Source organism: Pseudomassariella vexata, assembly GCF_002105095.1.
Source record: "Pseudomassariella vexata strain CBS 129021 chromosome Unknown BCR38scaffold_4, whole genome shotgun sequence".
Taxonomy (NCBI): domain Eukaryota; kingdom Fungi; phylum Ascomycota; class Sordariomycetes; order Amphisphaeriales; family Pseudomassariaceae; genus Pseudomassariella; species Pseudomassariella vexata.
The window spans coordinates 950010-976670 of NW_024467959.1; the positions used below are offsets into that span (position 1 = coordinate 950010).

At 50.3% G+C, this 26661-nt stretch overlaps 8 protein-coding genes across 8 annotated transcripts; 5 read left to right on the plus strand and 3 right to left on the minus strand.

Annotated features, from left to right (window-relative positions):
* The first annotated feature begins 1110 nt into the window (after positions 1 to 1110).
* Positions 1111 to 1842, plus strand: BCR38DRAFT_153132 (uncharacterized protein). The gene is made up of 2 exons (XM_040853730.1): positions 1111 to 1372; positions 1436 to 1842. Exons 1-2 carry the CDS (start codon positions 1205 to 1207, stop codon positions 1757 to 1759), a joined length of 492 nt encoding a protein of 163 aa, XP_040717848.1. The 5' UTR covers positions 1111 to 1204; the 3' UTR covers positions 1760 to 1842.
* Positions 1843 to 2847: 1005 nt separating this feature from the next.
* Positions 2848 to 3148, plus strand: BCR38DRAFT_426413 (uncharacterized protein). Its single transcript, XM_040859763.1, has one exon. The coding sequence runs from the start codon at positions 2870 to 2872 to the stop codon at positions 3104 to 3106; it is 237 nt and encodes a 78-aa protein (XP_040717849.1). The 5' UTR covers positions 2848 to 2869; the 3' UTR covers positions 3107 to 3148.
* A 2704-nt stretch (positions 3149 to 5852) lies between these two features.
* BCR38DRAFT_337641 (frequency clock protein) lies at positions 5853 to 8210 on the minus strand (the record flags this gene model as incomplete). Its single annotated transcript, XM_040855550.1, has 1 exon — positions 5853 to 8210. A coding segment is annotated over one exon (2358 nt), but the record flags the coding sequence as incomplete, so codon positions are not given.
* Positions 8211 to 13258: 5048 nt separating this feature from the next.
* Positions 13259 to 15432, minus strand: BCR38DRAFT_426438 (regulator of chromosome condensation 1/beta-lactamase-inhibitor protein II). Its single transcript, XM_040859764.1, has one exon. It carries the CDS (start codon positions 15256 to 15258, stop codon positions 13474 to 13476), a length of 1785 nt encoding a protein of 594 aa, XP_040717851.1. The 5' UTR covers positions 15259 to 15432; the 3' UTR covers positions 13259 to 13473.
* Positions 15433 to 15617: 185 nt separating this feature from the next.
* Positions 15618 to 18440, plus strand: BCR38DRAFT_426440 (Sec34-like family-domain-containing protein). Its single transcript, XM_040859765.1, has 5 exons — positions 15618 to 15805; positions 15865 to 16506; positions 16558 to 17496; positions 17548 to 18250; positions 18318 to 18440. Exons 1-4 carry the CDS (start codon positions 15692 to 15694, stop codon positions 18160 to 18162), a joined length of 2310 nt encoding a protein of 769 aa, XP_040717852.1. The 5' UTR covers positions 15618 to 15691; the 3' UTR covers positions 18163 to 18250; positions 18318 to 18440.
* A 321-nt stretch (positions 18441 to 18761) lies between these two features.
* Positions 18762 to 20295, plus strand: BCR38DRAFT_509948 (mitochondrial carrier domain-containing protein; the record flags this gene model as incomplete). The annotated part of the gene is made up of 3 exons (XM_040865000.1): positions 18762 to 18867; positions 19147 to 19333; positions 19396 to 20295. 3 exons carry the CDS (start codon positions 18762 to 18764, stop codon positions 19967 to 19969), a joined length of 867 nt encoding a protein of 288 aa, XP_040717853.1. The 3' UTR covers positions 19970 to 20295.
* BCR38DRAFT_338273 (TIP-1 family-domain-containing protein) lies at positions 20100 to 22690 on the minus strand (the record flags this gene model as incomplete). Its single annotated transcript, XM_040855604.1, has 5 exons — positions 20100 to 20519; positions 20571 to 20620; positions 20671 to 20959; positions 21007 to 22551; positions 22658 to 22690. 5 exons carry the CDS (start codon positions 22688 to 22690, stop codon positions 20100 to 20102), a joined length of 2337 nt encoding a protein of 778 aa, XP_040717854.1.
* Positions 22691 to 25034: 2344 nt separating this feature from the next.
* BCR38DRAFT_426449 (nitrilase) lies at positions 25035 to 26524 on the plus strand. The gene has a single exon (XM_040859766.1). It carries the CDS (start codon positions 25113 to 25115, stop codon positions 26253 to 26255), a length of 1143 nt encoding a protein of 380 aa, XP_040717855.1. The 5' UTR covers positions 25035 to 25112; the 3' UTR covers positions 26256 to 26524.
* Positions 26525 to 26661: the final 137 nt, after the last annotated feature.

Genomic DNA, 26661 nt, shown 5'->3' on the forward strand with positions numbered 1-26661 from the left:
GAATTGTAGTTATTTGATTTCAACCTGTTGTAATAAGGTCCTGGAGAGCTAAACCACAGCGCTCCCAGCTAAGGCTCGCTTAAGTTGAAATTGTGCTCGGAATCCGGATGAGCACGTAGCAAGCTATCGCTTGGAGCACGCCATCTCCACGTCGGTGTAAAGTCTGTACTGCGAGAGTCCTTCTCGTCAGCTTGATCAACATCAGCGACCGCAGCCATTGAAAGTCCCAGTGGCAAGGTCGTTGTGTCCACCGAGTAAGATGTACAAACAAGTCGTAAGACTCATCACCATGTTCCAAGTAGTAGAAAGAATAAGTCATGTGGGTAGAGTCACGTCCGACAGAAAAGCTCTGCGCTCACAGACGCGACGGGCCGAATCCATTGATTGCCACAGAATTGTTTCACAATCCAGGCAAAGAGCCTGCTGTTGTATCCCCGTAATTTCGGCTTCACGATCATGACCATGGTGATTAACGAAAGAAACATATTGGCTCACATTAGCGATCCAATACGCAAGCTAGAGATGCTGATGATCCAGGTGAGTTCTCGTCACATGTTGAATGACGCTGGAATGACAATGACGGAATAAACGATACCCAAGATTTGGTCTAGAAGTCTTATCGTATTGCTGCGTTACTGAATACAAGGCTCAGTATATAAAGGGAATAACTGCGCCATGCTTTAGCTCACAGGACCCTCGGGCTGTCATGAGTCTGCCATATTTAGCAACGATCTTATCCTTGTCCAACTGTTGCCCTGGTTACGAATCGCCCTTTTTGTTTATCTAGTATAACGCATATTGAACGGATGATTCTGCACCTGCAAGAGCTACGAAGCACTGTCGGTATCAATCAATAATCGACTTCGGTATGCAAACCTTTCTTTCCACCCGAATGCAACAGGACGGCATCAACAGTCTCATATCGAGTAACTTGAATGAGACGATTTCCCCCACGGTGGAATCATCACGTTTCACATTTTGCTGCAGTCTAGCAATGAATATTGTGACTGGGACATTAGACATCGCTTGGAATCAGTGAAGACGTTCCTTCTTCAAAACTTGATTATTTACTTTAGGTGTACCATGACAGGTCATCCCCACCAATGACGAATGGGCTTCGGAACAAGAGAAAGAGTACGATCTATATCGGCTGGTCTTATGGTTCTACGAGCATTGACATCACTTTAGCCACCTAGAAAACGCTATGTCTGGGTGTGGCATTGCTGTAGTTGTGGTCAACCAAACATCAACATCAGCATTGAAATGTGCCCCGGATGCCGAGCACTTAGGTGTCCTTATTGCAGCACACAGAAGGTCCAAGTACGCGGTCAAATGGACCCCCATTATGCCGGTAGCGATGGAGAAACTTCAGGTAAGTGCCCTCGAACTTTTGCTTCGCGCGAATAGCAGAGTGCAAGACTAAGTTATGGCACAGACAATCCCATCAATCCTACGAGACGAGTCACGAATGGCCTCGACAACAGCCCACTGCCAATCCCAGCTAGTTCCATTGGACCTCTTCACGACCCGCATAGCCCAGTTATCAACGGAGCGCAGCTTGTCCGGTCCGCGTCGGAGCACTCCACTTAAGATACAGACATCAACTTCGAAGACGGAATACCAGATGACAGGCCTCAAGTGTCATCTGAAGGATGGAAAAAGACACACAACAACATTCCGTCGCCTGCATCTGCACTCAATTGCAGGCCGTCTGGTTCAGCACAGTTGTCAGGGGTGGTGTAAGCGTAACCACGACTAGCCTAGCTTTAATGCACATCTGCTGTAATCTTCTGCCGATTCGTTCAGGGACGACGTGCTCTGACCAAGATCATAATTCCTGCGTAGAGGACCAGGCTTCCTGAACCTGAAAAGGCCCACCTTGAAGTGCTTGTCCTGGCGAGTATCATGGATTTGAAGACCTGGAATTATATTAGCCTAAACTGACCACGAGAAGAAACATTGACATGCACCTTGCTAGCCTGGAACAACTTGAGGCTGTCACTCGGGAGCGCTTCAGCCAACCTGAAATATCTAGGCCTGGCAAGAAGCGCATCCAAGTGTACTACCCACCATATTGTCACCAATATGGGTGCTTTGGAGTGGCATAGTAAGACCGCATTGGACAGCGACTTTCTGAACCCCACAACAGGCGTATCAAGGCATTCCGTAACCAGGGCAGCATTCAGTTTGAATGCTAATTTGTGGGTTTCCGCAATGACCGCACGACCATATCCAACTGGATTGCCCCCGCACTACCTGTTGTGCATCAGAGTCAGTCATGCGCGTCTATTGAGTTTTGTGCTAGACATGCTATCAGCAGTATGTTTGTCTTGAATCTACTCAAGCACGCTCCCAGTATCGGCTCGACTTCATGCCCTTGTTGACACGGTGGCCCCCAGCGACGTTGAAGCGAACGGCAAGAACCTGCAGACGTTGTCCGGTGATTAGGAAGATGAGCCAACTTTTGGGAAGTGTAGTGAAAAAGAGCTGCTCTTCTTTTATAGAGAGGCCTGCGCATGTGTTAACTATTGTGTAAACCAAACCGTACACAGTATGGCAACACGCCGACTCAAAACGGCGGTTTCCTTTTGCATTATATCATGTTTGACGGCACTGCCGAATGCTAGTAATCTGCACCGAATTACTAGTATTTCTTCATTATCAGATTCCCGGGCTGTTATGACTCTCAACTTGCACTGAGAGTCTGTGTGCAGCCCGAGCAGTGCTCAGGCCGCGCCCTATTCGTCAAGCCTATTAGCCCTGTCGAGCCTGTTTCCGACGCCTTGTTTATGCTGCTAGTGTAGCGCTTGACGTGAACGGATAATTCTGCACCTGCAGAGTACAACATGAAGACGACAATAACGACCGTATGATATCGAGTAACTTGAGTGAAGACGAATTTTGCTTCAGTGGATCGAGCACTACGTTCTACAATTCGCTACTTCGGTCGTCTAGCGATGGAATATACGAATTGAATGTTTCTGGGTTGATTTTCCTCTATTCGGACAATTTTATGGCACGACCAGGCCAGTCATGTTCTAAGCTAACTCAGATCTTTCTAGGAACGTATTCATTTACACCAACGCTTCCACCTAAACCGCACTAAATAAGTCTTCTCGCGTAATTCATAACTGCATGTATTCTGTAGAGAAATATTACAGAGTGGTGGTGAGGCTCATAATGCTTACTTGAGGTTTACATGTTCCAAACTAGCTAACTATCTTGGTAAACGACAGTATAACTAGATTTTCTGAACTCGGTACATAGTCAAACAATCCCTCATGTAACACGTAATGATTAGGTCAACTGCAAAGCTTTCTAATAGACAAAGTCATTCAGAAGAGGATGTCCTGGTGCCAGCGATGGCTCTATCCGCTGTATTAAGTAGTCCTACTTCAAGGCGCGTTCTTAGGATTAGGTCTTCCACTATCTACCCCACGTGTGGCCTCTAATAGTCGTCCCCAATCAACATAGGGCAAGATAGTCGTAGCCTTATCTGAAGAAGAATGCTAGATACCAATACACCAGTGTTCGAGCAGACGCAAGCAACCCTGCAAAACCACGTTCTTGAGGATGGGACCAGGGGGATGCCGGTCGTGGCACCCTCAGTGGCCGTGGCCTGCAGCGTGATACACCCGCTAAGGTTCGCATTTCCAGTTACGGTGGAGTGCAGTGCTTCGAATAGCAAGTATTGAACCAAACGGAGTCAACTCCGTGGTCATGAGACTTCTCGTTGATGTGGAGGCCTGCGGTGGCGTTTTCAATGCCGTCAATACCGGCCAGCCCGTACGTCGGACAGTTGTAGTCAAAATCTCGGTAGTCTCAAAGTAATGACGCTCAAGCTGTATACATATATGCAAGTGTGGGTAAGTTAACCAGGCTTACGGCTGATTAGTGGTGTTCCACAAGGGTAACAGGGATATCTGCAAGCTAATGGACGCTGCCGTTTAGCCTGTCTGGAGAGTAAATCTGAACCCCATCGGGTTCATCGATGCTGGGCGGAAGCGAAAGGGGCCCAGGGCATCATGGCATCACCGCAAAACTATTGTTTAAACTAGGCAGCGAGTCTAGCGTCGTCACGAAGGTACGCAAGAATTGAGACATGAAACACGGTTGGAAATTATCTTCCCTTTCGGACAACGTTTTAAAGCTGCCTTGGTATCAACGCCTCTCTGTCTATTCGTACAGACATATATCTGACTCCTCACATGAGGGCCAGAACACTTCACGGGCGGGTACTGCCAAAGGCTTGTACAATCTAAATGGTCATGATATGTGCTATTGAAACCGACAGGCTGCTGGATTGCCAGAGTATCTTGATGGAAATTTACTGACGAGTTCGCGCCATTCCTAACGATGAAGTAGAGACTAGCAGCCATTTCGTGACCCTCATCTGAGTGATTGATCAGACTAGGAACCGGAGTCAGTAACACTGGTGGCGACATATTGATGATGATTATATGCCATGCCAACTACTCAGGCCAATGCCGGGTATGGCGTTAAGTCTCGACGTTCCCAAGGGCGAAGTCGTAAGTGATGGCCGTAGGGACTCGTCTAAGCCGGCCTCATTTATGGTACAGGGCAATACCGCGGAACAGTTTCCAAAACGCCCAGGGGAAAAAGAGGAAGCACAAAAGCCTAACAAAGTAGCATCAGTAATCACCATAATGTTCGGCCTCAACATATTGACAAGAACTCAGCCATGTCTTGCAAAGAATATATTATCTCATAATACCATTCGATCACTAGATTCAAGACCTCACCTTTGGAATAAGTCGGGCATGCTATGTAGGTATAATCCTAGACACAGTCAAGCGATTGAAACTCATCTTACGAATCGGAAAAGTTGAAGCTTTTGGTATCTGTCTAATCAAACGTACCAGTGCTGCACCCTCGCAATAAATATGCTATATGCCCCTAACTCCAGATACCAAACGCTATGCCCAAATGCAAAGGATATCATCACTACTGGGAGGGAAGCCACATGCCGTGCCACTTTATTTTGTTTCTTTACAATGCTCCAATAAAACTCACGACTTCCCAGAGACGCTTAATTAACAATAGTGTCTTCGCTACTTGCAAGCATGGCACAGACAGCAAAATTCCAATAGTCTATCGCGCTCGCCCACTGTGGTGCATTCTGTGTGTATGTTGTATATATGTGAAACGATAATCCGCAAAACCGTGCGTCGGCGTTGCAATGTTGTGGTCGTATGGAGGATGGACGAATATCCAACGTCATGGACGCTTCACGCATCCCCAAGATTGCTACATCCGCTCACCGCCCCGCCAGCCGTAGCGACGGAACTACCGGTGGTTATCTTGGAAAGGTTCGAGACCCTTCCGCTGGACTGGCCGAAGCGTAGCCCGCCGACTATATTGTCGGCGGTGATTCTCTCGCCATTGTCAGGCGACGTGCTGTCACTCGCGTCAGCCTCATCGTTGTCCGTCTCATCTTCCTCATCACCGGACGTAAGATCTTCATCGCCGGGGGCTACGCGACCGCGACGCAGGAACCTGTGTCGGCTCATGACCCCCTCGTCGTCGTCCTCAAGATCGGTGGAAAATTCGGAGGAGTCGGAGTCGGACTCCTCCGAATCCATGGGGCCGAAGAAATAAGTCGGCGGCGGGAGTGGGGCCGGAGGCAGTCGTCGCAGGTTCCCGGCCACGTATGTGATGTCAATTTTCGGCGCGGCTTTCTTGCCGGTTGCGTGGAGCGAGGTAGGTGAGTCGGTGCTCAGAATTGCTAACTGACCGACAACAGAATCGGTGGGGTCTTTCGATATTGTCGTCTCTTGACTCGGTCGCTCAACAAGAACTGGTCGCACAGTTTTCCCAATGCTCACTGAGGTTGGCCTGCGAGTGGACATTGAGACGACGAAATGGTCCTCGGGTGTGATGCCAGCCAAGCCGCTAGCTTCAAAATCCACCAGCTGCGGTGAAATATTGGGCTCCTTGGCGTCCGACCAGGGGAACTTTGCATCAAGATCATCAGACTCGTAGCTTTCGTCAGGGGTTAATTCGGGTGGTGCGAAATCGAGATCCATCATAGCGTAATGCGATACGAGGTTGCTCAAGGGCTTGAAGGGGATGGACGATCCCGACGTAGTGCGCTCGAGTTTGGGTGCCTTGGCCGCGGTGATGTCAAACGCCGCTGCCGGGGAGGCCGAGTTGCCCTTCTTATCCAACGACGTCAAATTGTGGTTGTTGTACGAGCCGTCAGGCGACACTTCGCTCAAATCCCCCGATAGGTCCGTGCAGAAGGGTGCGCCCGTGTAATAGATGATGGCACCGTCGCGGCGTCGCTTACGCTGATGCTGCGACAAACCCGACACGCCGCTGTGATTCCAGCGTGAGTTCATGCCGAAATTACTCTCCTCCGGCGCACCATAAAAAGAGCCGGGAGTCTCGTCGTCGAACGAGGGTTGCTCGTCCGACGAGGACGATTGCTGATGCACGAACAGGGGCTTGTAGTGGAAGCTGTCGGACGAACTCGACACCTGCGGACCGAATTTCGAAGGTTCAGTAATCATGACGTCATTTTCCCCTCTTGCAACGGCTACCGTTTTCTGTTTCTTCCGCTGGTTCGCACCGTGCGATCCATCCGACGTGTCCCCTTCGGATGCACGCGGCGAATTGCTACCGCTACTCTCGCTGCTGAACCTCGTGCCTTCGGCGCCGCCACGCCATCGAATTTTCCGTCCGTCGGGTGACAATTGAAATTGTCTGCTCTTCTCGGTGACTGCGGCGCGAATGAAGGCCGGTGTCACATTAAACATGTGGAGTTGTGCGAGATTGCATAACAAATTGAGATAGACCCAGCCTTCCGCGTCTGGTGAGACGTCCTTCGAAGAGTAGCGCTTTTGTGCCTCGGTTTCCGGTGCAGCAAGGCCTAAATGGCGAATGTACTCCATATTAACGGACGGCACCTGGATGCGATCAGGGTCCAAATCGTGGGGTCGCGTCGGTCGTTGTTCGGGGACTTGCTTACCGCTGGGCGGGTCGTTCGAATTGGGTCCATCGCTGCCAGAACCACTTGCATTACCGCCGTCCTTGGGATCCGACTGATCTCCGTTCGAGTTGGAAGAGACGTTGTCTCGCGAGTGGCTGATCTTCTCCGACAATTGAGGCAGTATCTGGGCTTCCCTGGTTGCTTCGGCTGATATAATCCCTCCATTGTTCGTTCTCATCTCGACTTCTTCACTGATGGGAGGTGGGACTAGTGAGAGCGTTTGTTGGTGAAGCTGGTCGCTGCCCTTGCCCGTGAAAAGTTGCTCGAGTCGTTTGACCACCAGTTTCTTTTTGTCCTTCTCCGTCATAATCGTGGATTTTGGCCACAGGCCTTCAGGAATATCCTTCAAGTAGCGCTCGACGCTTTGTTCCGACAAACCATGCCTCACTAGTCTTCCAGGGATCGAAGCAGAAGATGAGGTGGGGCCGGTAGAAATTGAGGCATAGGCTGAGTCGGTTGGGACTGGCCGACTTTGAGATCCGGATGAGGATGAAGCATGTTTCGACATGGACGACTTGCCTTGCGCCTTCAGCTTGTCCTTGGCTCGTGGAGATGCGCTAGTGCTTGAACCGTCGAGGCTGGTGGTGAAATCTCGCAACGCAGCCTCCAATTCTCTTTTTTTGCGACTTGGCAGTCCATGCACCTTGACCTCGAACAGCTTCTCCCTGCGCAGTGAATCAGGCCCCATCTGCTTGTACCTCCTCAGCTCATCCCTCAGTTTCTTATTCTCAACGGTCAAATCATCGATGACACTGCGATAATCGTCGGCACTACTGCTGTGGGCGAGACCAGGTCGCACTAAACCCTGATTGCGACTCTGTACGAAATTATACGCCGGGCTCTGTGATGGCACGGCATATTTCATCCCGTCTTCGTTGGATGAATCAGTTTCTTTCTGGTAGAATGGCGGATCCACATCCATCGTCGAGTCGAATACGGCATTGGCGTTCTCGTTGGATCGGTTGAACCATTTCTTCGCGTCGCTGACACCAGTATCGTTGCTCTCGCCCGACGAATTTCTCCGGGAACCAACAAAGGATATCTTTGGCACAACTGTAGGCGAATTGCGGCGTGCCGCATCTCTGGCTAGGCGGTGGTAACGGAGAGTTATGGAGTTCTCGGGCGACGTTCGTCGCGGGTTCTTGTATGTAACGGGAGGCGGCTGAGAGCCACCTGATTTGTCTTGGGAGTCCGCCATATTTTGGGGCACATTGCCTTCTTCCTAAATCTGATTTGCTCTACTCATTCCCAATGAGTAAAGCGGATACGCTTCGTCGAGAAAATCTCGCGCCGCTGTTCAAAGTGAAATAGTTAGAAAGCTGTTATATTACGAAGTCCTGACAGCAATACAAGCGCGTCGCCATGCTTGTCTTTGCTCGTGGCGTTGGTTGTGTTCATAAGTGGAAGACAATGAAGCGTTTGGAGAAAATCCGCAAGTCAAGGATATGAACGCTGGACCCCTAAAAGAGGGCCACACCCTGCTCTTTCTCAGGGATTCGATGGGGTTCAAGTCCATTGCCCAAGTGGTGTGGTTGCGACGTCATACGTACATTTGCCCGGACGCAATCCTGCGAATAACGTGACAATTCGAGAGTGGTTGTATAACGGAGGTTGTTGCTTCGAAGCCGTGTGATTTCGCGTCAGGAAGAGTTATTTTCAAGTAGATGTTTACTGCAAATGTTTATAGTGCTAGTGAAAGTAGTGCATGGGCCGTATCGTCTGCGCTTGGTAAAAGAATATGTCGTCGTTGACCTAATCTGTAGTTGGCTTCAGGTATGGTTGGTGTGCAAGTGTGTTAGATATTGTAAGTCCCGAGCCTGCAAGCTGGTTTGGGCGGGCTGAGTATTAGAGCAGGCGATGATTCGGAATTGGTCACGATGCAGCGCAAATATCGACAGATCGCATCGAGATTTCTCTATTTCCGGTGCCATTCTAACACCTCTCTGGAGCACCAGAGCATTTTGCCCGCTTCCGTGCTGTTCATCTTTGACCGATTGCTTGCCAGGGTGGCCGATTTGACATCAGTGGGGAGGTTCTGGGGATCGAGTCTTGTAAAAGCATCGGTGCAATCGGTGCTGATCAGGGTCCAAATCAAGCCGCAACAAAACGGGTCTAGACTGGGTAAGGGTCCTGGGGGTGAGCTTAAGCCGAACGAACGGTCTTCTAGCCAATCAACATCCTCGGCGCCAATCCTTGTGCAGTCTCGGAGGCTGGAAGTAGAGTCTGTGGGGGCAGAGAGGGTGAAAGTATAAGTGCATCAAAGCTTTAAACACGAGAATCTCCCTGTACTTGTGATCGATCGATCAATAGGTGAACTTGCGACTAGAACCAAGTAGCGCTACTTCTCACTGCTAGGCTGACAGAGCCATCTTCAAGTATGACGGTGTGTCCATAAATCTCATCGCCGATTTGAGTAGTCCGACTCTATCATTGGATGACATTTCGACTGGACTGTCCTTATGTTAATCTCAGCATTGCAGACCCCTAATGTGGCTGGCTAGATTTTGGTCGAAGGCCACCTGACCCAATACCACGAATCAAGCTCGAATCATTCCAACCATTCCTGCCTGAAGATTTTGAATCGCAGTGGCTTGTAGCTGTTAAATACGGAGAATCTGTGAAGTGAGATAAGTTCCTTCGGGGGTTGACCCCTACACATAAACGCCTTATCCAAGGGTCCAACTCTGCGAGGATTGGGAAATCTTCAGTCAATCCGCGCTCTTCCGACAATGCATCCTTTATGAAAACAAGCAAGCGCAGGCGAATCATTTCTCTGTTGCTCTGCTATCCTCCACTATTGAGGTACTCGACCAAGCGTACAACTCCCTCTGAAGAATCTGCTGCATCGACATTTTGGTGACCATCAGCAATGCCAGATATCCTTACTGGACTTGGACAGGGACGGACAGGGTTCTAGACTCCTGTCAAATGCGGGTATTTCGGCCAAGGTTTCTTCCAGCGCCGCACTGGACTGACTGCCATGCGAAACCACAGCAGGCGCGGTGCCCTCTGCATTCTTCCCAAGTTCCAGCCAAGTACGCAACCATATTGAGGGACCCTCTGTAGGCGCCATGGTATGGACAAAGGGCGCAGGCAAATAGAACGATGTATGTGCCACGCACGATGCTTAGGCGCATTCCGTAAAGTCGTTTTGAACCCCCGGTCCGTCACCAGGTCAGTGGCCAGGAGATCAACAACGTGACAACACGATACGGAAACTCTCTGATCCTTTGTTGAAATAAGTTTGTCACTGGGACAAAACTCGACATTGTGCGAATCGGAATAACTGCTACTAACTTATAGTTGATACTCTCATTTGCTCAGCAAGTTAAGTTTCTGTTTGCTCTGTTAGTTTCAAAACTTTCGGAATCCGTTTCTACAAATTGCGACAATCCCGAAAAATAGAACTGCGAGACGCGTGCAGCTTGTTGATCATAAACAGTTTCGGCTCAAAAATTTGCAACTCAAGAAAACAGTTGACCTGTTGCATCGTCGCAATTCGACAATTGCCACCCAAATTGAGTCTCCGCTGGTCTAGACAACGACAATCAGGCACACGACCCCGGGTGCGGCGCCGGCCGGCTCCGGTTGATCCGTTGTATTACGGCCCCATTAATCCCGTCAGCCGCCGCATCTAACCGCATTGACCACCTTTTTGCATGCACCCCCATTTTGCAGGGAATTTCTACGCCTCAACAACACGACGTCTCTCAATTTACCTCGCAATTGCTCCCTATATACGTACAAAATGGCTAATCCAGTGGAGAATAGTCTGGTCGATTTTGAGCAGCGAATCGAACGCGCTAAAGAGCTTGTCCGTCAGGGCTCTTCCCAGGCCGTAGCAGCTCATCGGTACGGTATCAAGGGGACTACACTGTCCTACCGTATTCGTCACGGTAATTCGCATCGCGACGCCGCCTCCAGGCAACAAAAGTTGACTCCAGAGCAAGAGGAGGTTATCGTGAACTGGATCCTATACGAAGAAGTGTGTGGACGGGCTCCTAGCAAGCGTTATGTGGCCGACTTCGCTGCCGAAATCCTCCTTGCTCAAGGGGATAACAATACACTCGGCCAACACTGGGTGTATCACTTCGTTAGCCACCATCCACAGATACGTACCAAAATTGGGCGCGTCGTAGATGCTAGCCGAGTTAGAGCGTCCGATTCGACCAAGATCCGAGACTTTCTGGCTGGCGGAAGACTGGTATATGGCCCCTAGGCTCTCAAGGACTAGTCGACGTATCTTGTGATCCTCCGGAGCCTCATACATGTCAGAGAACAGAATGCCATAGGCACCGGTGGGACACCGGTGGGGCTCCGGTGTAGGAATGTGCGAGTCATGACGATATGGAAGTCTTGGTTTGCGGAACAATCGGGGAAACTAGTGCTCCGCGGCTCCGACGTCGGGTTCTAGCTATCTATGTAAGGGGCGGAGGCCCGGGAAGAAGATAGAGGGAGAGTAGAGATCAATGCATCACCGTGGGCACCCCTACCTGAGACCGCCAGTGACCACCCGGTATTACGTAGGAGGGACGCCCGTTACTCCCCATCACTCTGTACTATCGCCTTCGGCCTAGCCGTACCCTGACAATACACCAGATCCTCCGCCTCATATATCACCACCTTTAGTTGCTTTTACTCCTCAGAAAGAGCAGCAACTATTTAGCCAACTACAGTCGATAAAGAAAGCCGAGGGCGGGGTATCTCGTAAGATTCGTACCCTAGTAGGCAAGGCGGGCAAGGCCCTTACACTCCAGGCCGCCGAGAATGCCAAATTATGTATCGAAAACGAGCAACTATATTAAGAACTCGATAAATACGCTCCAGATATACGCCAGCCCGTCGAGCCAGACCCGAATAAAGAATTCGTTAACTTATCAGCGATCCGAACAGCCCAGGACTGTAAAGATAAGTGCGGCTGGGTGCCAGGGAAGGTGACTACGGTTGGGCTGACACGGAAGTCAATTCCAAGAAGTGAGGTGTTTTATTGACTTCTATCTGCCGAGCTAAGTGTTGTGCGTTTGGTCCCTTTTGAGGAGCTCAATCTCCGACAATTATCCGATCGCTCGGCGATTTCAGCCACACAGCCACACTGTCCTTGACCTCACAAGGACAAGCGAAATAAGCGAATACGGCCTATTTTACCGGATAAGCAGTTAGAAGTTGAAACTTTTCTCGAAGGAAAGGTCCGTCCTAAAAAGAGGGCTCGAAAGAATATATCTAAGTCTTCGGACACTTAAATTAAGTATGTTCTGTATATAAATAATATGGACGAAGTATTTAGGTTGATTCAGTTAGACCCTGCAAAATGGGGGTGCATGCAAAAAGGTGGTCAATGCGGTTAGTCCCTTCAATCTCCAGTGCGGTGCCGTTCCCACTTCCACCACGGGAGCTTCTATACAAGTGTCCTCCTCTGCCCCACGATCCGGGGAGTGTCGCATGCTGTTCAAATCGGGGCGAGCCAGCCGTGTCTACGCTGGTTTCAGTTTTGCAGTCGGAATTGTTGTTAACAACCAGATTCAACTTCGGCAAAACCGCTACCCTACGAGGACCGCCCTGTCATTCAATGGCATGAAACGCCGTTTGAATCGTCAGATATGTTCCATAACTTAACTGCTTGAGGTCGCACATACAGCAGTCTAGAGTGCTTGAGGTGCACGACTCGTGACGATAAACGAAGTTTGCGGCACGCAATGCAACCTTAAGTCGAGTGGCAAACAAAGTAAATGGTAAACTTTTATTACACAGGAAAATCTGTCATATTCACGACTCGCACCGTTTGATTACACTCAATTGATGAGATTACGTTGCATCGCTTCCTGTGTGCCGTCTATTCCGTCCTCTGCTTGCTCTGTCACATGGCACAAGATGTATGCCATGACTTATGGAATTAGGTTTAGGTATTGAGGGATTCAGCCCTCTATTGATGACTCTGTCCTGTCTCTCTATTCTGTTGGCTGTGTGTATTGCCTTTAAGTATCATGAAGGGTCCAGCCTTACCAGGCTACCGCTACACCACCGTTGTCCTGGGACATAAAGCGCCTTTCATCCTGGGCATAACTGTGGCGCTCAATCCCACAAGTATCCGGCAATCATGCGTGTGCACTTCTCGTGTAGTGGCTCATGTTATAAACAAACTGGCGAGCTCTATGGCTACTCGTTTACCCCTTCTGCGAAACTTCTGCAGAAGACTTAATTTCGGATGGGTCATATCCACGTTTTTGAGATGAAGTTGACCAATCAAGTGTGTATAAATATGTGGATAAAGAAGTTATTGGCGTCATTATATATAAGAGCAAAGTAGAGCGAACCCCTATGTGAATCCATAATGACTCAAACCTCCTAGCTCTGCCAAACTACAACGCCGTTCGATTCCTTTACACATTGTAATAATACAAATAAAAACATGCTCCTGTATGCACGTCTCAGACGAAGGCTTTATCCGTCTAGACCTCAAAATCTCACGTACCCGAGTAGACTGCCGTGACGAACCGCCCACATTCCACTCTCTGCTCCACACTGACCTTCCGGCCCTTACCACCTTCTCCTAACCTCACGGTAGTCCTGGGCGTGATCTGGAATCGATGCTGCTCGCCCTTGCGGCCTTTCTCCACCTCGACCTGTCCACCGTCTAGCGGACTGATGTACATAGGCACGTTAACGTTATTCCGTTTACCCGTGCCGAGTTGGTAGAATTCGTTGCCACCCCACCAAACAATATCCGCTCCCCAGTTCGTGTCGTTATCTGACGACTTGGCCGATGCGTTAACGTATGTGACGTTATCCATCACAGCTGAAGCGTGCGTAGCCCCAACACTGAGGCGCGCCAGTCGGATAGGAATGACTGAGTTTGACTTCTCATCCCATTCATACAAGCCGGAGAGCGGCTTGATCTTTGTCGGACCCAACGTAACGTGTGTCCATTTGCCGTTGCCAAGACTGCCATAGATACCTGCACCGCAAGCCCACACGTCAGCGGTGACTCGGCCAATATCCCTAGTAGGGGCTACATCCTGGGCCTGGTTTGACCCAATCTGCCCGGCAATGCGGGTAGCATCGACGGTGAAGAACGAGTTTGCTCCACCTGCCGCAATTGAAGTCACTGTAGGTTTCTGTTTAGTCCCACTGTAAATCTTATTGAATGGCAACGGAATTGGAGCGTCGATGTAGGGTATCTCATTCTCTTTTTCGAAACCCAACTGGCCAGATGTGTTGTCTCCGAAGACAAACACTCGGCCATCCTTGTCCAAAGCGAGCGAGTGGTAATCCCCTGCGGCAACCTTTACGATATTGAAGCCCTTTAATGCAAGAATTTCATGTGGCTGATCGAAAGGTCCCTTCGGTCGCGTTTCCCAAGTCAGTCCCGGCACGCCGAGCTGACCTCTAGAGGGAAACGCGGAGGCACTCGACGCAGCGGCAAATACTCGGCCACGGTTGGTGACTATAAGAGCATGTTCGAGGCCCGAGGTTATATCCATAACCCTTTCACCCCAGCTTAAAGACGGGATGCCCAATTTGCGGTATGAGGCAGTGGATGGTGAGGACCACAGGCCAAACCACGAAGATGACTCAGTTCTGGTGCTTGCGGCTTGATCGGTACTTGAAGCTGGGATGGAGTAAACAGTGCCATTTTTTCCAAGAGCAAGCACTCTATCGCACGATACAGCAAGCTTGATCAGGTCTTTGCCCTTCAGCGTCGTTGTGGGCTTGGGATCGACCAAGGAAAACCCCGTGCCCCATTGTACAAGGTCGCCGTTCTCCATGAGCGCGGCACCAAATTCGCGGTCAAGCTTCACGTCCCTCAATAATTGTCCATCAAAAAATGGTATGCGCCTGGGTGTTTTGATGACATTCTCTGTTGAGTTCGGTGCGGCAACTCTCCCGCCATTTGATCCCCAGGCGTACAGGCCAGGTTTCTCCCAGCTCTTCTTTACCTGACGGTGTTGACTACTAATCAAGTCACGGTTGTCTTCTTTCGATTCGGGAACGGGTCTAGGTTTCTCGTAGCTGATGGTTGCCTGCGCCGGTTTGGCGGGTTCTGTGACGTAGAATGGGTAGATGATGAAGACGGCGGTTGCGGCTACCAAAGCAGCTGCGAATCCTCCCACAAACCTGCCGGCACCTCCGCGTGGTCCTGGTCCCTGCGAGCTCGCGTATCGAATTGATTGGCGTGTGAGTAGACTTTTCGACGCAAGAGAACGACAAGTGAGAGGTGCACGGCGTAATGCAGCCCGATAGAGAGGCATATCGACGATATATATAACCCGATCGAACAGATCGTGGATGGTAAAAGGTTTAGCAACCCAATTGGTCCTCAACACAATCGAACTATCTCAACCACCAGAGCGAATTGGTGTCTGAACATTTTTACTGTTGGATGGGTCGGATCTAGCAGTCGTGAGGTCATGCAAAACGGCTTTGGGCTCATTGGAAGCTGCAGTTTTAGCCCCACCACAGCTTCCCAGGTCCGTGCTGATATCCTGGTCGATGTCGCTTGTGCCACAGGGTTCATCCCCCAACCTGGAGAACCCCACCTGCCCGCAGCGGTTGTCGGCCAAAGTCAAAGTCCGACCGATGTGGACTACGCTTAGCTTAACTTGACGTTTGGTGGCATAATCCCAGGCGGAACTGAAAGAGACGTAGCAATTACCAGACGGTATTTTCAGACCAGCTGAGAAGATGTACGAAGACTCTTGGTATAGCTTTGTGCCAGAGATCTCACACAAGAAGAATGTTTCGATCTCGCAGACGGCGGTACACAGAAGGCGAGAGTCGCTTTTACAACAACCCAACGTTTGTGCTGTCCTTAACCCTCGCTCAGTTGCGATTGTGATGCTGAAGTCGGCATTCAGGGCACAAACCAAACCGAAACAATAGGCCCGCTCGAAGGACTTCTTGAAGAAGCTGAGATATCCGATGATCCTCCAGAACCTATCCTGAGCAGAAGAGTCAAATCATATTCCGATTTCTACCATGTCGTTCGATCCCAGCTATCCAAGGATGCCTCCAAGAAACAGAAGAGGCAGAAAAAGGACAAGAGCCTGGAAGCTATTTTGCTTGAGAAGCCAGATAATAATACCTCTGGGAAGCATGGCTCGTTCCAGGACGACTCGTTTCACGACGAGTTGTTGGAAGCAAGCCAGCAAGAGTTCCTACTCTACCGAGAGCAGCTGGCCATGACAGAAAGACATCTTGGTGCTTTGATTGATGATACCGATGATGCTCTGAAGCTTCTGGAGACATTGGCAACATCTTTCCGCTCAGTGGACATCCAGACATCCTCGTTCCAAGCTCAATGCGACGACCTAATTTCCGAGGAGACAAGATTGCAGAAACTGGCAGACGAGGTGGGAACGGATCTGCATTATTACGCATACTTAGATGGTGTAACAAGACGATTGAACGCCCCTGGAGCAAGCCGTTTAGTCGACCATGAAAACTTCGCTGAAATATTGACGAATACTGACGCGTGCATTGGGTTCATGGCCAAGCATGTAAGTCATCCACTGGTTCCGCCTGCGAGAAAATTTTGCTAACCATTTAAGCCGACTCATCGAGATGCCGAGTCATACCTGGCACGCTACCAATCTTCCCTCGCCAAAGCTCTCCATTTACTCGAGTCCGGGTTCACAAGTCATCTGGAAACAGTATCCTCCGAGATCTCGAAGCAAATATCGTCTACGCAGTCCGAAGCTGCTCGTCATGCTCTTGCGTATGGTCGGTTCCAGGAGCTAGTACTCGATGCGGATGGATTAGTCGGTAACGTCCAGAAGGTCATCCGCAGCTGCTATGATCAGCTGGGAAATCCGGTTGATGGACAAAACTTCGACTACTACTCCAACACATCGATCAACATTTTCTCCTCCTACTCGGATGTCAGAGACAGAGATCTGAGACCAATAACCCAACACGACCTCGAGACGTTTAAACGAGAGGCGAAGGAGGCGAATGCCCAAACTGCGTCGCGCAACTTCATCAAGCAATGCTACGAACGGTCCTTCAATGAGTTTGGTCTCTTTGCCCAAATATTCTCTATTGAACCACAGTTCAGCATGGATGGCAAATCGGCATATGCAGCGTTGAGGACGCAGCAAAAAGCACTGGTCAGCGTTGCGAATGTAGCGCCCATTGCGAATACGCTCTATCCCGTGTTGCAATTAAGTGACCTTCGCACCATTTGCAACATTGTTGGGTGGATTACCAATGAATATCTCCTTCTAGAGTATGACGAGGAGGAATCTCGGTATACGCAGCATTGCCAGCAACTGTCTGCGCGGCTGTTACTAGAACATCTATGGCCGTTGACAGACAAAGCGTTCGAAAACGAGATCACGAAGTCTATATCCAAGCATCCCTTGTCCCCAGAGACTTTGAAAATTGGCCCTGTTGTCAACGGTGTGGCGTCTTCGAACGCCCACCCCATTACAAAACGGGCCCTTGAGCTTCTCGGCATGTACGATCAAGCGATGCCGAAAGAGCGCAGTGTAAGTCTTCTCAGCAACTGATACCGACCCAAGTGACTAATAGAATCTCAGCAAAAGTCAAGTCCGGTCATATTCCGCATAGTTCACGAGACAATATTGGCGTTACAGCGTGCAGAAGCACGCCTGAAAGCCATCAAATCGGCGAACCCCGACCCTGACCCGGATCTTTTCATGATAAAGAATCTCCTTATCCTCAAGAACGAGTTAGTGTCTCTCGAGATCGGCGATATTCGCTCTGAAACTGCCGCCATGCAACACTTCGGGCAAATCTGGGACACATTGAGCCCACAAAACTGGATGGGATTGTTCCGCGGAATTCTCGGTGGTAGCTTGTCCCTCGGTCTGTGGTCTTCGGCCGCAAATAACACTGCGGCCAACGGTAAAACTGCACCAGCCAAGGATGTGGTGCGGGACGCAAGCGAGAAGCTGGATGAATTATTGAGGCAGAATATCTACGCATTTACACAACGCTGGGGTGCGTTGATCAATGCAGCGAGGAGTGGAAAGAAAGGCGCCAAGAGCCTGGGTACCGTCGAGAAGGAGCTGGATGTGAGGCTTCTAGCAGCGTTTGGCGGCCAGCCTGAGGTCTTGGGCAAGTTGAAGGAGGCTATTCAGATTAATGCCCAGGCGCAAAAGGAGCTTGGTGGCACTAGAGGTTCGAGATAGGGATGTACTGCTATCCGAGTAAGAAGACCAAGAACCTTCCCGCGCTTGTTGAGCAACATCAATCGATGTTGTGTCGATATTTGATTATCCTCGTAAATCTGTCAATCATTGAATTTGCCATGGAATTGGAGAAATTATGGCGGTTGTACCACATACTTAGCCATATGTACCATTAATATGATGCTGCAGACTGAGAAGAATAGGACAACTGGAAACCTACTCAGCAACTACCATCAAGAGTCATCCCGTCGAGGAAACAAGAAAAAGGAAAACAAAACAAATGCTCGGCACCAAGGCAAGAGTAAATCTTGTGCAACTAACGAAGCTTACTAAAGTGCATAACAAAGCACGTCATTTGCCAGTGCCCGTGCATAACGGGGCCCGTAGACCCCGAAAGTCTGATAAGTATCTCCTGCATCGGCGGGACACCTAAATAATAATTTCAAGCTTCGTGATAGCTAAGTTTACGACGACCTAACCACATTCACACCCCAATCGGATCTTGCTGGCAGTTTTTGAAGTCAAGCTTCCGCAACGACCACAGGGAAATTACGATCTAGTCATCTCCTCGGCCGCAAGTCGAGCGAGTGAGGGGCAGGATGGCGGACGCAGCTGTTGATGCCGTCGAGATTCAGGGCGGTGCAAAGCAGACGGCCAAGGACTTGTTTTCTGGCGCGGTGGGAGGAATTGCGCAGGTGTTGATAGGTTGGTGCTTTCCACTTCCAGTCGTTTGGGTGCTTGCGAATTGGGTTAAAGACACATATGGCGCGGTTGAGAGGTGAACTGGCGGTATGCACATCTCAAGCGAGATCTGATGCGTCGTCAATACAGCATGGAAATAGAGATCTCACTGATTCACCCTGGGGCGCATACCGGATGCTCTCGAGTCAGGCCATACGATCACGTTCTGCCTGTGACAAGGACTATATCCATCGCGCAACTCATTTTGTCATCTCTCACATCTCATACTAACCCCCCTCGCAGGCCAACCCTTTGACATAGTCAAAGTCCGCCTCCAAACCGGAACGCAATACACCTCCGCCCTGGAAGCGGCGCGCTCTATCTACGCCAAAGAAGGCCCCCTAGCCTTCTACAAAGGCACCCTCACACCCCTCCTCGGCATCGGCGCCTGCGTCTCCATCCAGTTCGGCGCCTTCGGCTTCGCCAAGCGGTACTTTGAGACCTCCAATGCCCAAAAGTCCTCATCTCCTCTTCTACCCCCCAGGAACTAAGCTATGGCCAATACTACGCGGCAGGCGCTTTCGCGGGCGTCGCGAACTCCGTCATCTCGGGCCCCATCGAGCACGTCCGCATCCGGCTACAAACCCAACCCCACGGCGCGGCGCGTCTGTACAGCGGGCCCCTCGACTGTGTGCGCAAGCTATCCTCACACGGCGGCGTGCTAAAGGGTCTCTACCGCGGCGAAGCTGTGACGATCTATCGCGAGGCGCAAGCGTACGGTATGTGGTTTATGTCGTTCGAATGGATGATGAATGCACACGCGGCGCGGAACAAGATCGAGCGGAAGCAGATCCCGCCTTACATGATTGCGTTCTACGGTGGACTTGCGGGCGAGGCCTTGTGGTTGGGGAGTTACCCACTTGATGTCGTCAAGAGCAAGATGCAGACGGATGGGTTTGGCAAGGAGCAGAGGTATAAGACTATGCGTGATTGCTTTACGCAGACGTGGAGGGGGGAGGGGATGAGGGGGTTTTGGAAGGGTATTGGGCCCACGCTGTTGAGGGCTATGCCTGTGAGTGCGGGTACGTTTGCCGTGGTGGAATTGACGATGAGGGCTATCAGCTAGGGTCAGACGTTATGCCATTTATGGATATACTCAAACATTCAACATTGGACTTCCACGAGAACATGTGGCTCACATATCATTTATTGCTTGTTACGGAACCAAGTCCTAGTCCAAACTCCAGAGAGTCAGACTACTCGCTGTACTCCACCCGTCTCTGGAGAATCCTCCTCGCATTGGCCGGCTCGAGAGTCACGATGCCCAATTCTTCCAACAACTTCCTTGCCTCCGTGTTGTCAGTGAACACTCGATCACTCGCCTGTTGAAGAGTCATGTCTCCGATTTCTGCTTCAACCGGTAAACTAAGAAGCCTAGCTCCTTCTTGCAGTTGTGTTAACGTCACAGAGATTCCCGATATGTAACCATCTACTAGCTCGGAGATCTCTTGCAAATCACGTACGAACTGGGCCGCTCCCAGCGTGGTGAAGTTCTGCCGTATGAGTACCTGTGACCACAGCGTCTCTTGCAGGCTTTCCAGACCTTCCCGCCAGGTCCTGCGGTAGACTGCGGTGCTGAGGGCCGAGGCAAAGAATTTGAGATTTTGCTTCATGACCTAGTGAGTGTCAGTGACGCGTTGCTTTTCAATGTCGTTATTTTCACTCACCCGTAATGGCTCAACAAGTTCAGCTGTCACTCCCAGTTGTGATGGATCAACTATTCCAGTTAGCGGCCAACCCCAAAAAATGCGCGTTGATATTTCTTACCAATGCCACCGTTATTATTGACAAGGGACCATTGCGGTCTTGAGAGGTAAGGACGAAAGGCAGTCTGGTTCGACTCGATCAAAGCGGCCACGAGGAAAGCTCGCGCGCTATCCCTGCGTTTGCTGTAAAACTTTATGGTTTCGTCAAAGATGGTGCCATCGCCGTCCGAGCCAATGTCAGAAGATGTGTGGTCTCTGACATGATCGTAGCTCATCCCACCGACAAGGTTAGTCTGGTCGTCCGCCTGCTTGGCTCGATCTTTCAACTCCTCCCAGAGTATGATGAAGAACTACGATTATTAGCAAGTTTTCATCATAATCAAAATGGAATGCTCACCTCTTCATTGCCCCAATCTTTTAAAGTATTGACAATGTGATCAGAACTCCCCTGCACTTTGCATAGCGTCTCGAATGCTCCAGTCCCCTCCAATGCTGCCAGCTGTTCCTTCGTAACACCTTGAAGCATGCGAGCAGCAGGGGATATCAAGGACGAGTAAGCCTCGAGAGAGTTCAACAATCGAGTGTGGTACTGGTCAAGGATCTCTTGTTGGATGTCGATCAGGAACCGCACTTTGTGAGGGAGTCTCCGAATTCTCTCGTACTGGGTCGTCACCGACCTCAGCAGATCCGTCACTCGTACTGCCCCGAAAGTCGGTTTCATCTTGCCGGGACCACTGTAATCGTAGTCGATGCTGTGAGCATCCGGTGCGCTCATTATGGTCTGGTAACGTTGAAGAGCGAAATCTTTCTCGGCCCTCAACCATTCTCTGAAGTGCTTGTCTAATACTTCGGAGGCAAGGCCAGCCCATCCGTTCTCTGGATCACCTCCGTCATAGTTGAACCTCGTCCGGATTGTATCATCAAAATTCATCAGCTGGATCATGAGGCTACTCAAATACTGTGGATGTTTCAATCCATGTCGAGCAACAATGTCGACCTTCTCCCTCATAACTGGCAACATGGAGGTAATGAGCGCACCGGCAGGGTCCATATACACGGCTTTGTCTCCAGCTTTTGTCCCCTGAAATCGGGACGCGAGGACATGCCCGAGGTTTTCTCGAAAGAATTCCTCCCATTTGTCGATCAACGAAACAAAGTTAGGTATGCAAAATGTGCCAAAGGCCGGATGAGCACTAGTTGCATTGTCACCCATGAATTGAAAGCGGAACCACTGCACAAAGGGCCTCGCCATGACATCGATGGGTAGGAGAGTGACCACACTTTCCGAGTAGAGCACCTCGGGGATCTGCAGGTCGGCCAGCTTCTCGAAGCATTGTATCCACTCGTCGTCCATCTCTGCGTGCGCATCAACCCCCTGGGGCCATTTGCGCTTCTCCAGAATAGCCCCCATTTCTCCGGCCATGATCTTTTTCATCTCGTCCCAGACGCTGGCTGTAACTTGCTCAACGTAAGTGACCAAATGTCCAGCGGCATCGTCTGCGGGGCCCTGAAGCTCCCGAAGCCGTTTGGACAGCTTCCTCAGCCTTGTATACGGCTGTAGCGCAGCTTTCGGGCTCTGGGGCAGGTGTGATTTGGCCGCCAGGCGCATGTTCTCGACGTCCTGCAGCAATGACACGTACTGGTACGCCAATCCAACCTTGTGTAGCTGCTGCATTGGCGTCTCGAGCCGTCGCATCGCTTCATCTGGGGCATCTGAGGCAACCACGATTTGCAGTCGTACGTCTATGCTTTGCTGGAGCTTCTCAAAATCATCGATCTGTTTTGCAAGTCTACCTTGGCGGTCCAGTGCTGATTGGCGTACGTCTTCGAGGGTTTGCGTGGCATCTTCGAGCTGTGCTTGGAGCTGGCTTCGCTGCAGCTCGATGTTGGCGATCAGGCTGTCTAAGCTTTCCAAGTCGGCAGTTGACTGCAGTTTGTCATCCTGTTGTGAGAACAGGAGTCAGTCGATGCTTCCAAAGGTCGTAGATGGCCTTAACCCCGAAGGAAGCAACTGCTGCTTCAACTCAAAAAGTGGGAAGGGAAAATACCAAGTAATCCTCGAGTCGGATATCGGGCTCCATCGACTCGGACCGGTTGAGAGTGAGGGCAGACATCGTGGCAGGTTAAGCCTGTAGCGGTTTTGGTGTTGTAGAACACAGCTTCGTGCAAGTTGTAAAACGACAGGACAAGGTAAATAATGCGTGGCTAGTGGAATAACATTAGACATCGAATGTTAGACATAGGACGAGGCGTAGTTGTTCGACCTAGGAGTGTATGCACCTGTCCATTCTGTCAACTGCTTGCTTCCAAGGCACATTAAGCTAGCTGTGCTGTCGCCATGAGATCCTGTTGTTTGACTTCAATCCATAGGTTCAGGCCATTGGCGGGTCGGCTCAGTCACCCCACACTGGCTCCATACTTGCATAAATCGTGTTAAATGCAACGTACTTGTAGGCTTATGTTTCCTTGCAACATGGACGAATCGTCCTCCAACGACGTTTGAAAATCAAAGAGTAGAATGGTACACACTCATCTCCATAGTCATGACTGCTTTGCAAACTTGATGTATACTGATGACGATACTTTGCAGAGATCCAGCCTATTAGATATGTCTCATCAACTGCTGTTATGATCATACGCAGCTTGCAGTTGAGCCTTCTGGCGGCTTCTGCTTCTCAGTCTCGCTTTAATGAAGTTCGGGATAGGATATCGAAGCCTTCCGTTAATTCCATCTTGCGTCGATCAGCTTCTGGTGGGATCGCAATGTATAATCTTGTAGACCCTAAGAAACTGTGTAGGTGCTACGGGGCGCGATGTATCGCAGTGAAGAAGTTAGCTCTTACCACGGAAATTCCCAGTCATTTATTCTTCAACAAAGGTTGGTGACGCTTCGAAGTTCGAGTCCTTCTGAGATGCGCGTGGGGCCTGAAAGCTTGTATCGTGATTCAATATCATCCCACGCGACTGAAGCGGTTTGAATCCGGGACGCAGCCGGTAGTGCTCGCCTTCGGCCACTGAGGCTGCCCCATCATATCTAAACACAGAATAATAGTGTCGATCCTGCAACACCAGAGAGCTAAGCTTTGCGGGGAATACGTCAGATTGGGGCGCCACTGGCAGGTAGGCTGCTGTGGGGTATACCCGGAGAGATCCAAGAGGTTGATGAGGCCAATGCGGAAACACAGGGTTATCTTGGGATAGACAGGGGGGTCTTGGGTTGGTCTTCACTACTCTCGATCCATTTGTGTTCATGGAAGGTATATATCTTGTTCGTCGTGCGAGCGTTAAGTTTTCGCCTTGTGAGTTACATACATCTATTCCTGTAAAAAGCGTTCATACCACCTCCAATAAGTTGGCATCATATAGCAAATATACGAGAAACCCGATAGATTCCAATATGGTGCAATCTGACGACAATCAAAGACGATCGTTTGGAATCGGTGGCGCTGGAAACATTCGTCAGTGTCTGCGGAGCCCTTCATCAAAATTTATCTCCTGCCTGCTACGTACAGCCTTGCTAACGGTGGTCCACAGGCACTCGTGCCGAGGCGATGATACACGATGCCACCCCGACACACAATAAGAAACTCCGTGGGAGCAGTGCGTTAAGCACCAGCTCAAATACAAGCAGTGGCAGGAGGCCGTCCAGGGTGTTTGATGGATTTAAGAACGTGTTTCGGCGGTCGTCTTCCGCCGAGGGATCGGAGGAGGCAAAGTGAGGAGTGACTCACCCAGCTGATATCATGGTTAGAGGATATTCCAATCTGTTCTCGATTATATGATCCAGTTTTATGAGTTCAGTTTTTGATCAACACATCATTCCTCCTCCTTGTCTTGTCCCTTCCAAGACGAATGTACGTCATGATAACCTAAGGCAATGTCATTCCCAAGCCCTGCCGCTGTCCTGCTGTAATCACCGAATAGTTTTGATCAAATTGTATTGAAATGGACAAAATGATATCGCCCGCACGAAGTCTGCCAGCATTCGTCTCAAAAAGCACAGCAAATGGTACTTCCACATTGCTAAGCTCAAGGGCATAGCTTGATTTGATCGTAAAATGCCCAGGATGGTACGTGGGAAGTAGATAAAACCCATCACTGACTCAATATTCCATGCGTTATCATCTCGTTCGATCCACGTCACTCTAGCCGGAGCCGAGCCGGTAGCGGCGGAGAAGCCGAAGGCAGGACGGTGCCACATAAAAGTGAGTATTCAGCCCCAAGCACAACGTATCATCACATTCGAAGCTAGAAAATTGCCATTGTTATTGAGTTTACTCACCAAAGGAATAAAAGGAAATGAATAATGAATAGTGTCTGCCTCGAAAAACTGCAGCAATATGCAGCAGGTGACTTGGGCAACCGGCCCGAACCGGTGGGAACTTCGGGGCCCCCGCTACGTGAAGCCGTTGCAATCCCAGACCGCATAAATAGCGCGCCGGTATCTCTTCCCTGACAAGTCACTTCGCTGTTATTCCGGAAAAACCAACACATCCTACTGCAATGGCACCGAATATTCGGGTGGCAGCTTGCCATGTATCGCCCATATTCCTCGACTGCATGGCCACGGCCCAAAAATGCATGGAGTTGATTCGGGAAGCGGCCCGCAACGGCGCCAACCTAGTCGTCTTCCCCGAAAGCTATATCCCGGCCTTTCCTCTGTGGTCCAGCTGCATAACGCCCGCGGAGAACCACGCCTACTTTGTGCGGATGGTAGAGGAATCACTCTACGCCGATGGCGAAGTCTTGGCAGCGATACGCATTGTAGCTAAGCAGTATAGCATCGCCATCTCTATCGGTTTCTCCGAAAAAGTACGTTACAGCAGTGCGACATTGTTCAATTCCAATATCATCATCGGCATAGATGGGAGCATACTCGCTCATCACCGGAAACTCGTGCCTACCTTCTTCGAGAAACTGACGTGGGCGCCTGGGGACGGAAATGGGTTGAAAGTGGTCGATATCCCTAGCACTGCTGGTACGGAAGGGCAGGAAGCGAGGACCGTCAAGGTTGGGGTGCTCATTTGTGGAGAGAACACTAACCCGTTGGCACGGTACTCTCTCATGGCGCAGGGAGAGCAGATTCACATCACGACTTGGCCGGCAAAATGGCCGACGAGGATGGTTCATGAGCCAGTGGAGAACAATCCCACAGAGCCTGAACATGGTAACAACGCCTCTGCAACGACACATGGAAAATACGACAACGTATCCGCGAACAGGACCAGAGCAGCCGCGCACAGCTTCGAAGCCAAGTGTTTTAGCATAGTCTGCTCGGGCTTTATGTCGGGCGCCATAGTGGACGACCTGGTGCTGAATGCGCCGGACTACATGAAGAACGTCGTTTCGGAGACGATCAGGCACTCTACCCAAGCAGAAAGCCTTTTTATTGATCCGTCGGGGTCCGTGCTACCGGGGTTCACCATTGGACGAGATGGGCAGAGGAAGGAGGTGACGTCGCTTCAGTATGAGGAGGGCATCCTGTATGCTGATTTGGATATGGGTGCTACGATTGAGGGGAAGCAGTTCCATGATGTGGTGGGTGGGTATCAGAGGCTCGATGTATTTGAGCTGAAGGTGGATACTACGAGGAGGAATCCGGTGACTTTTAGAGAAATGTCCGAGATGCAGAGCCAGAAAAGTTGATAGGTTATCGGCTGTTTACTGTACAGTTATTCGTAGTTCTTCAGAAATGGATCAGACACGTATGCCTTGGTCCAGCGACCATACTCCAGAGCCGTTGCAGCCAAGGTATAGGAGCGGTTCGACTGGCTTTCAACCAGAGTCCCACCCCTGGGGCTCTCGTTGGAGGTTTGTTGATATTAGTCTGTATTTCCCATCAATCAATCGACAAGACATCACTTAAGTTCAAATTGGTGGTTGGTAAGATCAAGGGAAAGGGGGCCACTTAACGATGTTGCTACTGTGCTTGGTTCAAGAAGAGTTGGACTGAGTCGTTGATGCTGAAAATTATGTGCAAAAGATGCGGCTGGTATTTATGATTCAGTATTATCGTGAATAGACTCTCGCCTTATCAACTGTCTATGAAGTC